This window comes from Peromyscus californicus, unplaced genomic scaffold, assembly GCF_007827085.1.
Source record: "Peromyscus californicus insignis strain IS unplaced genomic scaffold, ASM782708v3 Scaffold_4__1_contigs__length_199733344, whole genome shotgun sequence".
NCBI classification, from domain to species: Eukaryota; Metazoa; Chordata; class Mammalia; order Rodentia; family Cricetidae; genus Peromyscus; species Peromyscus californicus.
Genome location: NW_026294562.1, coordinates 141,266,464 through 141,283,840, shown reverse-complemented (window position 1 = coordinate 141,283,840; position 17,377 = coordinate 141,266,464). Strand labels below are relative to the sequence as shown.

At 39.7% G+C, this 17,377-nt stretch overlaps 1 protein-coding gene across 1 annotated transcript; it reads right to left on the bottom strand.

Annotated features, from left to right (window-relative positions):
- Positions 1-8,474: 8,474 nt before the first annotated feature.
- On the bottom strand, positions 8,475-16,966 carry LOC128093911 (zinc finger CCHC domain-containing protein 3-like). Its single transcript, XM_052711821.1, has one exon. The coding sequence runs from the start codon at positions 12,201-12,203 to the stop codon at positions 10,998-11,000; it is 1,206 nt and encodes a 401-aa protein (XP_052567781.1). The 5' UTR covers positions 12,204-16,966; the 3' UTR covers positions 8,475-10,997.
- Between the last annotated feature and the right edge of the window lie 411 nt (positions 16,967-17,377).

Genomic DNA, 17,377 nt, shown 5'->3' with positions numbered 1-17,377 from the left:
TCCCTCAGTGAAAGATGTAAATAATGTCTAAAACTTCCCCTAAGTTATACCAATATAAAACCATTGTGCCAGTGGCAAAACAATTTATAATTTGAACCAAATTGCTCTGAGGAACAAATAGGTTTCTTGGGATTATTTGCAAAGAGTAAGTGATATGTTACTTATTAGAGTGTGGGACCTCCAACCCAGAGGTTGAACCACAAAGTCTTTTCCCTGCAGGGACGTTGGCTTTACCACATTGTAAATATGGAGATTTCCTCCGGTGGACACTCTGAGCATATATGTATATATATGATGTTAGGGCTGGTTTACACATAGCAGGTCGAAAAGACATGCTGGATACTAAGGTACAGATTTCTTGACTCTGCTTGCTCCTCTCTGTGGGCTTGGAAATAGTCAATAAGCCACACTAGGATAATATTTTAGAAACTGGCATATCTAAACTACCCAAGATGTCATTTGTGTAGCTTTGACAATAGTTTGTTTTAAATAATTATTTGCACAATTCCCAATAAACCAATCAAAATTATCAGCCACAGCTGACAGGCAGAGTTGGTTCTCATTCACAAGTTTATATTTTGGCTCATCATAATCCTGACTGTTCCCCAGATGAGCAGGTAGGACATCTTTCTGGGAGACAACTGCTACCTCTTCAAGCTTATAACTTGAAAATTGGCACTAAGTGTAGGGTAGCCAAAAGAAACTACTTTAAAAATTAGTCAGCAATATTTTACACATATGGTTGGCTGTATTTAGAGCACTGTTATTTGCTCACAATCATCCAGTTTTCAAAATGAACTGTCTATTAAAATCCATGTCTCCTAATGCATTTTATCATAGAACAATGAGGCCAAATATTCAAAATGAATAAAGGAGCACTTGCAGAGACAGCAGTCCCAGAGAGGCAGGAACTTCAAAGATGAAGTTTTTAAATCATACTAAAGAGGGTATCTAATTTGGGAAAAGAAGTGATAGTTCCAAGTTATAACAGGCTAGAGGGATCTATGGCATGTCACATAAATATTTGCTAGAATACAACTTATCATCAGGATAACATTGCCTTCTCATCTATGGATAAGTTGTAGCTATAGAGACCAGAATAGAGGTATGCTCTGGGATGGTGTCTCATTTGGAAAAATAGAATGAAGAACAGGAGAGGAGTGACACTAGTTACTATTCATCAGTCTAAACCTTGGGAAGCCCAATTTAGAGGAGAATAACTCCAGGGGCTCATAACAGAGAAATCTTACCTGACACTCCCAGTATTTCACTATTTCTGATTCTCCTGAAGTGCTGGGTTGAGTGGTTTTATCTATACTTGATGCACTGCTCTGTTGCTTGTAGGATATGTATTCTGAAAATGCCTTATTTATCTCATTCAAGTAACTTCAGATAATTTCTAAATTAGTCTTGCCTGTGAAAGAGTCATCATTCAAAAAAAGCACACTGTGGAGTATGCATTCTTTTTGACCCTTTTCTCAATATAATAATCTTTAAGAAATCAATTAAACAGGGGGTCAATAATTTACCTCACATACCTATATATTATTGATAGTCAAATGCTCAGCTTGTTTATGGAGCAGCAGCTAGAAAATGAAAATATGTAAATACCCATTCTGTGATAGGAATGTAAGCACAGCTGGCCTCAGGGAGAAAAACAATAATACATCTCATTGTGCTGTTAAAAATTATGGAGTAGTCAAAGTTGTTGCACAGAAAGTGTAAATATTAAAACACAGTGAGGCCTGAACATTTACAGTCTCTCACCAAGTAGGCAGATCCTCCTTTATTTCTGGTTGTTACTGGCATGAAGTTGGCTACCACCTGGCTCTCAGCTCATGCAAAGTCATTGAGTTTCCAAGTTTTAGCCGTCTTTCAACTAGAGTCGCAATGCGGGAGAGAGTGTAAAATCCCCTTTAGCAAAAGTAAATTTATTTTCCCTATGGACTGATTGTTCAAGTGCTGCAGAAAGAACCTAGGTCTTCATGAATCCATGCAAGCTATCTATTATTGAGCCACATCCATATTCCTAGTATCCAGTTATTTTACTTAAAATTGTCTTCCCTTTGTCCATATCATCATAAAGAACTCTAGAACCTATTATCATCAGCAAGGCCCATAGACTTCTTTACACACATTAGGGGAGGAGAGAGATTGTAGCTAAGAAAGGGCACACATAAAGAGAGGGAATCAAACAAAGGTGTAACTGTCATCTGCCAGATATTCCAGCCAAACAGACCTTGCTCTTCTTGTTCCATTTCCCTCCCTCAGACGTCATATATCACATCCCAAATGGAGCCCACAAGAAAGTAAAGGCACAGATCACCAACTAAGCATCACCACTACGGCAATACCTCTTTAAGCAAGAATGTTCATGCTTTTCATCTTTGTATCTCTAAGGAAGTACAAGGACTAGTCTAGTAGCTGTGTGACTTCTGGTCAAATACATAAATCCCCCTCAGGGCTGTAAGCCCACAAAAAGTTTTCCTATACAGGGATAGAAATTCCTCTCCTGACTCCTTCAAGCCACCTTCTCTTGAAATTCAGGCCTTGTGAAACTTAAAATTAAATAGCTTTTATTTTCAATACATCAGAAAACTTCAAGACTATTTCAGACTGAAGAAACAAACAAATGAGAATGTTTTCTTTTGACCAGATAGCCTAGGCTTTGATGGCTTCACTTAGCTAATTATAGCTCATAGGTCCAGGATCTGAGGAGTAAGGTAGAAGAAGAATGACTGCTGAGATTCACCAATCCCATTTGTATCTAGGAGGAATCTTTCATCTTTACGCAACCCAGGAAGAGTGTTTGTTCTTTGGGCTCCATTCTGATGCATACCCTTTCTCTCAGACTTAATCAGAAAAAAATTCCCAACAGTCATATTAGACCAACCTCAAAGCTCCATGGGAGCATAATCTTCTTACTTTTTATTCCTACTGTAGGTGGGAACTGACTGCATATCCAACTGTACTAGTCATAGTGATGTCTGTTTCATCACTCAGCAGGGGTCCTTGAGAATGCATGACAGTCATGGCCATGACTGTCTATTCCTACTCCATAATTGACATTTAGATATATTAACTTCAATAGAGGTCTTCTAGAATATAGGATGGGATTCTTCAAATAAAGTAAAATGGGGGATTCTGGGGGAATCTAGATAATTACTGAGCCCAATTTCTTGGGTAGGACAGAAGATTGAGTCTTGGAGAAAGCCAAATTAACAAGGTGTCCAGTATTAATTAGGGCTGGATTGGCCCTAAGTCTAGGAATTTCCTAAGTGACTTTTGGATTAGATGTTTTAAAAGGCCCATGGATCTTTACCTTTTCCCCCATTGTTTCTATTTAGACAGCTGCCCAAAGGTATTCTATTCATGTCTCCATGAATTACTTCTGGAAATTTCTTTCAGGAATAAGAATCCCTCATGTCAGCAATAATGAACCATGAACTCACAGAGAAAACAACAACAACAACATGAGACCCTCACATTATTAAGTGTTTTACAAATTCTAGGGGGAAAAAGGGGAGGACATATGGACTTCATATTACATTTTGAATGAATGTTGGCGGTGGGTAGATGAAAGGGAGAGTCATGTTTCATGGGCTTTGGAACACTGTAGAATATCAATATCCAAATGAATGACCTTACACACATGTGAATATGAGAAGCAACAATTGGCCACAGTGTGTTTAAAACAACAAAAGGAAGAAAGAAAGGAAGAAAGAAAGAAAGAAAGAAAAGAAAGAAATGGAGGAAGGAAGAAAGAATGAAAGAAAGAAACAAGTAAATAAATAAATGTGGTATTATTGCTCAAGGTAGTTATTTGAATATTGTCTCCATGATTTAGTGGTGTGGGTCTATATATATAGATACCTAGATGACTGGTTCCCTGGAATATGTGAAACAAAAGGTTCCATTCCAACATGAAAATGATTTGGAGAGGATAATGGAGGTGGATCTGACTACAGTTCACATTTTATGAATTCTGTTACTCTAGCGAACCCATACTAATACATATAGTATGTTTGTACAAATTGTGATAAAGTGTCTTGCAAAGCTTCTTGTGAAATCACAATATCTGTTAATTTCAATAATGATAATCTAATGTCATCATTTTGTTTAGATTAGTTATAAACATGATACTCAACTAAAATATGCTGCTATCTTTATCGCATTATGAGTTATATTTAAAAAATTCACCATTTAATTTTGAGATACTAAAAGGATGTCCCTCAGCCAGGCAGTGGTTGCGCACACCTGTAATTCCAGCACTTGGGAAATCAAATAACCTGCTGGGGACCAGTCTCAGCAGTTTCAGGGGTCAGAAGGATGTGATACCTGGTTTTTACAGTAAAAACTCAGAGACAGTCCTTGTGCATGCTGACAGGACATTTCGGGGTTCTGCAGTTGCTAAGTAGCTTCTTTGTTACACTTTCTTTTGCTTCTTCTAACCTCAGTCTTTTATTATAATAAATAAGTGGAAATGGAAAGAAAAGGGGAAATCACTCAATACAGAATGTTCTCATGATTCCAAAGGTTATTCTTAGAAAATCACCAATATATTTTTCATCATCTGTTCCTAAACACAGTATCCATCCCAGACTTAACACCAAAGCAAGCATAATCTATTTTCATTATTAATGATTATACAATCCTCTGAGTACTTGACCCAGAGCAAGGAACATGCAATTTCATAAAAAGGTTAATAATAAGAACAGTGGTCAATGTACCAGAGAGTCATTTACTTCTCACACATCCTGCTCCGACCTCAAGACAATTGTAGCCTCCTAAGTTCCTCCTCAGCCCTCTGCAAACAACAAGACCCATGACTGGTGGGCCACAATGACCTAAGACTGGATATCTGTCACTGCATTTCAGCAAATTCTGTCCTTCTATATCCTAGCAATTCCAAGAAAGACCTGATCCAATTTTCAGCGCTTCCGTGAAAGGAAGTTCACCTTTCTTGTCAGCTGTTTTTAATCTAGGAACCCAATAGAACTTGTAGTAATCACTCCATCAATTGTCACATTGTCTCCACACGCCTTCAGGAGGAATCAAAAATATCAGTATTAAAGTTGCAATCTCCCTTTCTTGTAGAAGGCCACTATTTTCCTCCTGTTCTAGGTTCCCACAAGTCTAGTTTGTCATCCCATCTGTGTTACTCCATCCACAGTATTCAGTCAATACCCTTTAGGGTCTGAAGATTTACACAATGCCCTTGGAATATCCTCAGAAACTGAATTATTCATCATGGTCTATTTGAGTCCAGTGTGTTGACCACACATTCAGTACAGTTTATCCAAGCCTGAAAAGCTTCCCCAGGCTGCAGGTTCTTTCCCCTGACCTGCATAACTGCCTTAACCCCAGCCTGGGTGATGATCTCTGTATAATTTCCAGTGAAATTTACTTCACTCCTTTCCTGTATCACAGAAATCACCATTGATCTAGGAACACAGAACAGGAAGATCACATAGAAGAAAAAGACCAGCATTACAAGAAGTATTTATATGGAGGAGGACATGACATGTGCACACCATAAAGCATGACCTTGGCACACTTAGGCATTTCTGCAATGGCGCTCTAGAGGCGAGCTAAGCAGAGGATCTGGAGGGGAACACATGGAGCGATTTAAAATAGAACAAGGAAGGGTACATGGGAGGGTTTGGATAGAAGACAGGGTACGAAGAAATTATGTCACTATATTATAATCTCAAAAAATTAGAGAAATATATTTTAATAAAAGCGAAACATAGAAACAGCAAAAAAAAATTTCTCTAATTCAACTGGAGTCAAATGAAAATAAAGTGAATCCTGAAGACATAGTGATAAACTGATATATCTGGTTACCACTTGACCCTCATCAGAAATTTCATCTCGTATTAATTGAGAATTAACAAAATGATATGCAGGAAACTCTTCTATATACCCTTAGAGGCTTTGGGTAAATATGTTATGATGTTTAATGCCTTCTTCATATAGCTGAACTAAAGCCTCCTGTATCTGTGTTGAAAAAGTACCAAAAATATTCTAAAAGATTCAGAGCTGGGGGATCATTCCTTAATGACCATGTTTTACAATCTCAACTTTCCTATCTGTCATAGAAATTCAGAATGTGAGTTTTCAGACACAAGAAGAGGCATTCAAATTTACTAAATGTATGAAAATATCAGATACAAGAAGAAAGAAATCTTGGCTCATAATTACTCTCAAGGGAAGCATGTAATACCTGACTATCACTAGAAATAAATATCTGATTTCCAACAAAGTTCATGTCTTACCTGTCATCATAGAGAGAAATGGGCTGACCAGGGAAAAAAAATTAATGACCAAGATTTCGTATGTGTCAAAAGGAATTGACAATGCCCACCAACATTCGAAAGTTGTACCTGAGTCCCTAAATGGCAAAAGGATTATAAGAAGTAAATTTCATGTGTTATTCTTTATTGTCCACCCAGAGACTCTAGTAACAGAAAGGCTATTGTTTGGAATAGTTACTGCTTGATAATTTCAGTGAATCTAGGTAACTGATTAAAGTGACAATACTATAGCTATTCCCATAGTGGATCTCCCTGGGATAGAAAAGAGCAGAACTCTCTTTTCCTGCCCCAGTTAGTAACGCCTGAATTGGATTATTTCCCTTGCTCATAATGCAGCACTTTTCGACTGAGACTGGGATGTCACATCTTTAAAGAGAAGCTGTAGCTTCAGAAGCAGAATCATACTCGCTGCACAGGTGACAGGATCAGGGGACTCAAAGCTGTACTCCTGGAAAGCAAACAATCCTGACTTTGCTAAACTGAATGAGATCTGTCTCCTGTGATGTTAGGAGCAGTCTGTCATTTCTGGGCCAGTAAAGAGTCAATCTTTGATTATACCCAGGACCAACTGTGTCCTGGAGTATAGCCTGAGCCTGACTGGTAAAAAGCCACACCTTGGACACTTTTATTAACAATCCTTGCCAATGATTAAAGGACTGTGTGCATTCAAATTGAGCCTGGGATAAGAACCCTTAAGGACAATGATCACAGTTCCAGCTAAGGAGGCAAATCTTGTGGTAACCTTGGAGATCTCCATTATAGTTGCTGATTCATTTCTCCCTCACTCCCACTTAAATGTCCGTGTGCTGCCACTGAAGTAGCGAAATTGAAAGTGCGTAAGAGAAAAAAAAAACACGCAATTTACTCTGGTCTCTGCCTCCAATTATCAGAAAAAGAATAGCAGAAAACAGAAAAACAGCCTGTGCGAACAAGGGCTTTGTGTTTGTTGCTTGGGCCAAATTCCTGGCTACATACAAGCAACCCTCTCTTTCTGCCTGCTGCTGGCTGATTGTGATTCTGTGCTGTGGATTGCAGCTTGCTGCTGACAGTTTCCAATATGTCATGTCATTTCCTCTATTGCATTGAGAGATTCTTGAATTATGCCACTCCAATAAATATAGTTCTGAAATATATATATATATATGTATATATATATATATATATATATACAAGAATGATCAAAATAAGATGCTACTTTTGTAAAGAGTAATGGTACATTTAGCATATTCTGAACATAGGCATTTTGGATATGCTATCATACTGTGTCCTCATGATTATGTAATATTTTGAGGTCTTTGTATTATATTCATAATCCTTATATACTATTTACACTTTCTCCTTTGTATGTAGGCATTTATCTGTGCTTCCCCATATATCTGCATACATGTAGCATTCATTTTGGATTAAAAGTCCCATAAATTCTCACAAAATACTTTGCTCATTATTCATATGCAAATATAGATATTTTGAAAATATTCAAAAATTATTTGCATTTCCCCCAGTAGAATTCTGCTTTAAACATTATTATCAGTATTCTGTCCTTAGATCACATAGTTACTCTCTTTTGAATGATATCTGAGATCTGGGAAAGCCCCTGTGTTTTCTTTTCTGTGGGGCCACCAATTAGAACATGAACAGACTCTCAAAGCTACATGCGAAATCCTGCCTTTCCATTGTCATCACCACATTAAATATTATAGGCCACTCTGACAATATTTGTTTAATGATCTTTCTTCAGCATGTAGTAGAACATTGGTTTGCTTCATAAAGAAACAGTTTTGTATGCATACTCAGCTGATACAATGGTGCTTAAAAATCCATCAAATATCAGTTGCATGCACAGGAGTATTACCAATGTTAGACTGACATTGTGTTTCATACAAGGAGAGAATTTGCCAAACACGTTACCCAAGCTGGCCAGGAAAACTTCATGATATTACTCACATGACATATGCCTCGGGTTTTTCTTTGGATGGTGTTGTCGGTATGCCTAATTTTTCATACGCACACACACACACACACACACACACACACACACACAAACACACACACACACACACACACACACACACACATATATATATATATATACACATATATACATATACATATATATTCTGGAATTAGAAAGCAGGGAATCATCTTTCCAAGCAATCAGATGGTGATGGACTCTTCTACTAGGCTTTGTTTATTAGAAGCAAGTAAGCAATATATAACATAGGAGATATTTGTCAAAAAACACACAGATTTTCCCTAATCCAAGCACCTACTCGTCATCTTTCCATATTTATGAATCAGTGCTTGTACTCACTTAGGTTCAAGATTTTATTTTGGAATGGTTAAATAAAATTTAAGCATAAACCAGTGCATCTGTTTTTTCTTTTAATCACAACACATACTAAAAGTGATCAATGGTGAGGAATCTCCTCTAAAGAAAACTTCTAAATTCCTTTAAATTACACTTGATCATCGTTCTTATTGAACATTTGTTTTTAAACTAATTTTTACCTTGTTTTGTTCTTTGAAACAGGATCGTGAACCACTAATATAGATATTATTTTACTCTTCTTCATCATATGCTGTTCATAGAGAAATCACAGCTAACACATTGAAAAACATCATGGCAGACTTGATAAATGTACCACCTTCAAATGTAAAAGCTTGTTAGGACTTAGCATATCCTAGGTTATTATATCCTTGTTTCCCACAGACATGACTGATTATTTCAATTTTTTAGATTAAAAGAAACATATATCATTGAAATGATGAAAAATAATGCCCCGTGTATTAACCTAGCCTGATACATGAGGCTAAGAAATAGGGAACCCAGAGGCACTCCTTCTTTGGCAACATCTCTGAAGGTATGTCATTTCAAACAGTTTTCTCTGTATCTATCCTTATACCCACAGGCAACTTTAGTTATAAGTCTCCAAAAAAGACATCATTTTACAACACTATTACAAAATTCCACACCTGCAGAAACGGCTATGTATTTACATTGTCATGTCTACGGCCACCTGATAAATCCACACAACTCAACATTTTTCATGGGCAAAAAAGATAAATATTTATTGAGAACAAATCTGAACATCTGGTCTTACATTCTAAGCCACAAGAAAATAGCAAAACTGCAAAGAGAAGACAAAAACTGAAAAAAGCAGCTTACTGTCTTTCACTTTAACTTGGTAACACTTAGTTGACCCAGGCCCTATCCCTTGGCCTGTTTCCCCAAGAACATTTTCCAGTTTACAGCTCACTCATGCTTTTGGGTTAAAACCACCTGTCTTTTGAGCGGCAGAGGTCAGAGGTTTCAGATGTGCTCTCTCTCTAACTTCTCTGGGGTTCCTAGTAGATGAGGCAGAGGTGTAAATGTAAAAGTCTGGCAAGTTTCTTTCCTGAGCACAACCATTTCTCACTGCTGACATTGACAGTGGAACATTTAAGATGTGGTACTCACTCCAAGGACTGATGCATGCATGCAGCTTGGAGTGTGTTCGCTGGTCCTTTCCTTAGGTCCCTTAATATGAAGTGGCAAGACAAGCTTCTCCTTCTGTTCTTTCAGGGGATGGTGTCTCAGCTTCATGCTGGGACCATCAGCCTGGAGAGAGACTTACTTGGCCCACCATTGTTGAGGAGACTGTTGTGAAGTGTGAGAGGTAGTGGGATGAGCACCAGGCATGGGGACAGTGGACTCTACTGTGGACAGTCTGAGGCACCACACCGCTGTTTACTTTGACCCAGTCATTTAACTTCGGATTCATTTCATCTGCTGGAAAACCAAGGAGTTAATTTAAAACATCCTTCAGGGAGGCAGAAGTGAGAGGATCACTGTCAGTTTGAAGCCAGCCTGGTCCAGGTATGCTGCCAGTACCAAACCAGTCAGGGCTACACAGTGAGAATCAATACACAAAATCAATACACAAAATCAATACACAAAACAGAAGCAAGCTCCCCCAAAGAAAATGCAACAAAAACGACCTCTTGGGTCTTTCCCAGCAAAATTGCCTAGGCTCCACGATCCTACAGATATAAAGCTTCTGAGTCACAATAAGCTGTCACAAAGGAGATAGTTTTAAATGGTTCCAGAGGGCCTTAGCCACTTTTCAGAGCTTATTCGGATTACACACTTCCAGCAACACGGTTTTCACAAATTTTCATATCACATAGAAGCCACAAATGAAAAGATCCCAGCGGAGAGCTGCACAAGGTAGGCACTCTAGACAGAGCTAGTCGACGACATTTTCAATTCAATAAACACTTGGTTGAATGTCTATCCCGCGTTGGGCCCTGTACCCAGGGCATAAAAATGAGCAAGGCAGCCCGAAGGGCAAACATCTTCTGATGAGACGTGGATGAAGAGGGACTTAGTAAATTTACAGAGGCAGACAGGGTGTTGAAGAAAGTACCAAAACTAATGTAAAACAGAAGAAAAAAGGTGGTGGTGGTGGTGGTGGGGGGGGGACAGGCAACATATCTCATCTGCACACTACAGTTCTGAATAGTTCTTTTTAAACAGGATGAAAAGGAGCACACGTGGTTTTAAAAGGCATAGAGAGAATGTCTCTGTTAAGTTTTAGAAATATCTCCGTCGAAAAAGAGAAAAATGGTCTTAAAAAAAAAGTTTTGGCACTTAAGAAGGGTAACATGGCTGTGTGTTCACCCCGGCAGGCAGGCACACATTCAGCGCCCCGCCACGCCTGTGAGGTGATCTGCCACGGAATTTTGAGCTGCTTTGGGACACTGGGCAAACACGTGTCCTCTCTTGCCACAGAGGTTGCACATGATGACCTTCCTGCAGTAAGGGCTCTTGTGCCCCTCTTCCCCACACCTGTAACACCTGTCCTGCGTGCAGGTGCCAGTCATGTGGTTCTGAGAACCACATTTGAAGCAGGTCTTGGGCTGCCCCTTGTACCAACTGTAGCCCCTCTCTGTTCCCAAGAAGAAGGCCCCAGGCAGGTGCCTCAGTCCGCCCTCCCCCTGGCGCAGCTCGATCTCGCACTTGTACTCCCCAGTCCAGATCCCAAACCTGTCAGTCACTTTCATTGGCAAGGCCAGCACATCGCAGTGGCGCTTGAGCCAGGTCACGATGTCCTCCACATTCACGGTCTCATTCTGGAAGAGGATGAAGAGGGTCTTCAAGCTGGACTTGCTCCGCCCCAACACCACAAAGTTCTCCCAGCAGTCGTCCAGCTCCCGCTTTTCCTCATAGATGCGGAGAAACCGGGCAAGCTTGTCTGCAGATCTGAAGCTCACATCGAACTCGCAGCTGCCGGGGATCTGGATGACAGCATAGATGTCCCCGGGGTCCATGCCGATGGAGCGCAGGATGAGCGCACCCACCACGAAATCCCGGGTCGGACAGGCACTCTCTTCTCCCTGGAAACAGATGCGCACAAGGAAGCGGCCCTTACCCGGCCTGGCGGCTGGAGGCTCATCCTGGAGTGGGCGCCCTGCAGTTGCGTCTTTGGTCGCGCCAGGCCTGGCAGGGGACGCCATGGCCGCCGCCGCCACCGCCACCTGGGCCATCTTCCTCTGATTCGCGTCTCCAGCTCCCTTCATCCTGCAAGCTTCTGCCGCGTAGCCCGCAGGGTCTCTCCCGCAGCCCCTTGGGTCCCCGCGGCCGGCAGGTGGGAAGTTGCCGGGGTTCGGAGCGGCCAGGCCCGCGGGGCTGCCCAGCCTGCCGCCTGCACCTCTGCCCCTCTCTTCTGCCCGCCACTGCTCGCGGAAGTCGTGCTTCTTCTCCGCCAGGTTCTTTACTACCTGCGCCCAGCCCATCTTCTCTCCTGTGCCCTGGGCTTCCTCAGCCTGGGCCATAGGCTGCGCGGGGAGCGGCATCTGCAGCCGGCCCCGCTGCAGATCCTCCGCGGCTCTGCCACCTGTCGCCATCTTGCCTCTTGTCAGATGAAAATCTGGGTTTTTTCAAAAGTAATTTTTACATTGTTATGTGCTTAGAAATAGTCCCCTGGACCATTAGTATAGTTATTATTTTACTCATCATCATCATGATGGACTGTTCATATCAAAATCACAGCTAACACAACTGATGATTGTACCACCGCATTTAAATATAAAGCTTATCAGGACTTAGAATATCCTAGGGCATTATATCCTTGTTTCCCGCAGACATGACTGAATATTTCATTTATTTTTTATTAAAAGAATCACATACCACTTAAATGAGGAAAACTAATTCCCAATGCATTAACCTGGTCTGATACATAAAGTCTAAGAATTAGTGAACCCAGAGGCACTCCTTCTTTGGCAACGTCTCTGAAGGCATGTCATTTCGAACAGTTTTCTATATATCCTTATATCCACAGGCAACTTTAGTTTTAAATCCCCAAAAAGACATCATTTTACAGCATTAGTACAAAATTCCATACCTGGACATATTGCTATGTACTTACAATGTCATGTCTACAGCCACCAGATAAATCCACACAACTCAACATGTTTTCTGGGCAAAGAAAGTGTGGTACTCAATGCTAAGATGTAATTTAACATCCTAAGGAACAGGATTCCTCCTGTGGAAAAATTGTCTTCTAAGAAGGATACCAAATTTCAAAGCCCAATGTTTAGAAAATATGAATATCAACCAAAAATATAATCCAAAGTAAAGAAATACCCAATCAAGGGTAGCAGCATGACAACACACATCTGCATGTCAGTGTGTAGTGGAAATTCTCTAGGCTTGACACACTAAGCCGAAAAGGTAAGAAGAAAAGTTGGATGCTAAGATAGATAGATACAGGTTATTTAAAAATGACATTGTGAGGCCTTTCAATTTCAAAGGTCAAAAATAAAAATATTCATTAATTATCTCCACATTCTCTACCATGCATCATCTAGTTCTGACTGTATTTGTGCATGTATGAAAAAATATAAATTCACTAAGAAGTAGTATTTCTTTTGGAATATCCTGGAGCAGACATGGTACTGCAGGAGGAATAATATAGAAGAGTGGAATTGTATAAATACAGTACACATGTGAGATTTGCTCATCTACATCAAAGATGCATACACATGTATGCATATGTATTTTGATACATACATATATATTTCTACCTCGAAATGTGTGTCAGAAGGAGGCACATATACATGCACATACAAAACCATTTATACATACATGAATGTAATTGATACTGTTAAAAACATACCATGGAGATATTGTGACAACTGCACATCTTAGACCAAGAAAGGGAATCAGAGTTTTCTCTCAGGTGTCAGTAAAGAGTTATTTGGTTATCTTCTTGGCCAAGGGGCCTCCCATAATCTCCCCCTATTGATTCACAACCATTTCCAAACCAGGGTTATACCTCCTAATATGATGGTGATAAACTGTTATTGAATTTCCTACATACTTTATTCATCACAGAGCTGATATCCAATGGCACCTCATTAGAAGCTTCAATGGGAGTGACTACATGTGATAGGAATCAAAATAACTCCAGCAAGATCAAAATGTCTCATATTCATTAGCTACATGCCAAAATACAGCACATGTAGAGAAGTCTGCTCTTTTCCTACTTTTGCCATAGTGCCTATTTATAATAGGAGTAATCAATTACTTGCAAGGTGATAAGATATTATTGAAGATCCTACATACTTAGTTCATCATCAAACAGATATCCACAGGGTACCTCATAAGAAGCTTCAGTGGGTATGACTACATGGAATAGGAATAAAAAAAAACCAAACTACTCTGATATAACTCCAGGGAGATCAAAATGTCACATGTTCATGAGCTACATGCCACAAAATAGCATTTATAGTCATCTCCTTTTTCCCTCTTTTGTCATAGTGGTCTATTTATAATAGGAGTAATCAATTACTTGCAAGGATTATGATTCATTCCATGAGGTGAATAAATGCTCTACACTCATAAATGTACCAAGAACCTGAGGCTAAAATTGTCTGAGAACTATAAAAATTATTCTCTCATTCCACTGTAGTCAAATTGAAATAAAGTGAGTCCTGAATACAAAGTGAAAACCTGATAGATCTGGTAAATCATGACCCTCATCAGAGAAACTTCGTCTCGTATTAATAGGGAATTAACAAAATGATATGCAAGAGACTCTTTATATAGACCCTTACCGGCTTTGGATAACTATGCTATGATGTTTAATTTCTTTTTTATATAGCTGAACTGCTGTGGGATGGTCTGTATATCAAATGTGTTGCTGATTGGTCAATGAATAAATCACTGATTGGTCAGTGGCCAGGCAGGAAGTATAGGCGGGACTAACAGAGAGGAGAATTGAGAGAACAGGGAGCTGGGTGAGGGAGACACTGCCAGCTGCCATCAGGACAAGGAAGATGTAAAGTACCAGTAAGCCACAAGCCACGTGGCAAGGTATAAATTAATAGAAATGGATTAATTTAAGCTGTAAGAACAGTTAGCAAGCAGCCTGCCACGGCCATACAGTTTGTAACCAACATAAGTCTCTGTGTTTATTTGGTTGGGTCTGAGTAGCTGTGGAACTGGCGGGTGTCAGAGATTTGTCCTGACTGTGGGCCAGGCAGGAAAACTCTAGCTACACTGAACAAAAGCCTCCTGTATCTGTGTTGAAAAGTACCAAAAATATTCTAAAAGATTCAGAGCTGGGGGATCATTCCTTAATGACCATGTTTCATAATCTCAACTATCCTCTCTGTCAGAGAAATTCAGAATGTGAGTTTTCAGACACAAGATAAGGAGTTCACAGGTACTAAACATATGAAAATACCAAATACAAGAAGGAAAAATCTGGGGTCTTAATAACTTTCAAGGGAACAATGTCGCAGAGGAATACCTGACTGTCACTAGAAATCAATAACTGATTTCCAACAAAGTTCATGCCTTGCATGATGTCATAGAAAAGAATGGGCTGACCAGGAAAAAAAGTCATGACCAAGATTTCGTATGTGTCAAAAGGAATTGACAATGCCCACCAACATTCAAAAGTTGTAACTCTGAGTCCCTAAATGGCCAAAGGATTATAACGAGTACATTTCATGTGCTCTTCTTTATTGTCCACCCAGAGACTCTAGTGACAGAAAGGCTAGTGTCTGGAAGAGTTATTGCTTGATACTTTCAATGACTCTATTTAACTGGAAAAAAAGTGACAGTACCATAGCTATTCCCACAGTGGATATCCCTGCCATTGGAAAGAGCAGAACTCTCTTTTCCTGCCCCAGTTAATAAAGCCTGAATTGGATGATCTTCCTTGTTTATACTGTAGCACTTTTCGACTGAGACTGGGATGGCACATCTTTAAAGAGAAGTTGTAGCTTCAGAAGCAGGATCCCACTCGCTGCACAGGTGACAGGATCAGGGAACTCAAAGCTGTGATCCTGGGAATCAAACAATCCTGACCTTGCTAAACTGAATGGGCTCTGTCTCCTGTAGATGTCAGGAGCAATATGTCATTTCTGGGCCAATATAGAGTCAAGCTTTGGTTATACCCAGCACCAACTGTGTCCTGGACTATAGACTGAGCCTGACTAGTAAGAAGACAGACCTTGGACACTCTTATTAGCACTCCTTGCCACTGATTGAAGTACTGTGTGCACTCAAATTGAGCCCAGGATAAGAACCAATAAGGACAATGATCTCAGTTCCACCAAAGGAGGCAAATCCTGTGGTAACCTTGGAGATTCGCATCAGAGATGCTGATTCATTTCTCCCTCACTCCCACTTAAATGTCCGTGTGCTGGCACTGAAGCAGTGAAATTGAAAGTGCTCAATAGAAAAAACATGCAATTTACTCTGGTCTCTGCCTCCAATTATCAGAAAAAACAACAAACGAGCAAACAAACAAAAAACAACAACAAAAAAAAACCAGCCTGTGACAACTAGGAAGTAATCATGTATCAGTTGCGTGGGCCTAATTCCTGGCTACATACAAGCAACCCTCCCTTTCTGCCTGCTACTGGCTGATTGTGATTCTGTGCTGTGGATTGCAGCTTGCTGCTGACAGTTTCAGATATGTCATGTCATTTCCTCTACTGCAGTGATAGATTCTTGAGTTAAACCATTCCAATAAATATATTTCTCATATATATATATATGTGTGTGTGTGTGTGTGTGTGTGTGTGTGTGTGTGTGTGTGTGTTTGTGTGTGTGTGTACAAATACGACATAAACAAGATTCTACTTGCTGTGGGATGTTCTTTATGTTCAATGTGTTGCTCTGATTGGTTAACAAATAAAACACTGATTGGCCAGTATCAGACAAAAAGTGTAGATGGGACAAGGAGAGAGGAGAATTCTAGAAAATGAAAGGCTGAAGTAGAGAGACGCTGTCAGCCACCGCCATGAGAAGATGTTAAGATATCGATAAGCCACAAGCCATGTGGCAACGTATAGACTAATAAACATGGGTTAATTTAAGATATAAAAACTAGATAACAAAAAGCCTGCCATGGCCATACAATTTGTAGACAATATAAGCGTCTCTGTGTTTATTTTATAAATGAGCTATGAGACTGCAGGGCTTGATGGGACCTGGAGAAAATAACTCCAACTACAGCTAGTTTTGTAAATAGTAATGGTATATTTAGCCATATTCCCAACATAGGCTATTTGTATATGCTATCTTACTGTGTCCTATATGATTATGTCATATTTTGAGATTTTTGTATTATAGTGTAATATTCATAATCTTTATGTACTTATTACACTATCTCCTTGGTGTGTGTGCATTTATATGTGGTTTCACATATGTCTGCATGCCTGTAGCATTCACTTTGGATTCCAAGTTCCATAATTATTCAAAAAATACTTCATATACAAATACAGATATTTTGAAAATACTCAAAAATTCTTTGCATTTTCTCTAGAAGAATTCTGCTTTAATAATCTTTATCAGTATTCTGTCCTTAGTTCATATAATTACTATCTTTTGGGTGACATTTGAGTTCAGGGAAAGCCCTCTGTTTTCTTTTATGTGTTGCCATCGATTAGAACATGGACAGACACTCAAAACTAGCATACTTGCAAAATTCTGCCTTTTCCTCTTCATCAGCTCATTAAATATTATAGGCCATTCTGACAGTATTTGTTTAATGATCCTTCTT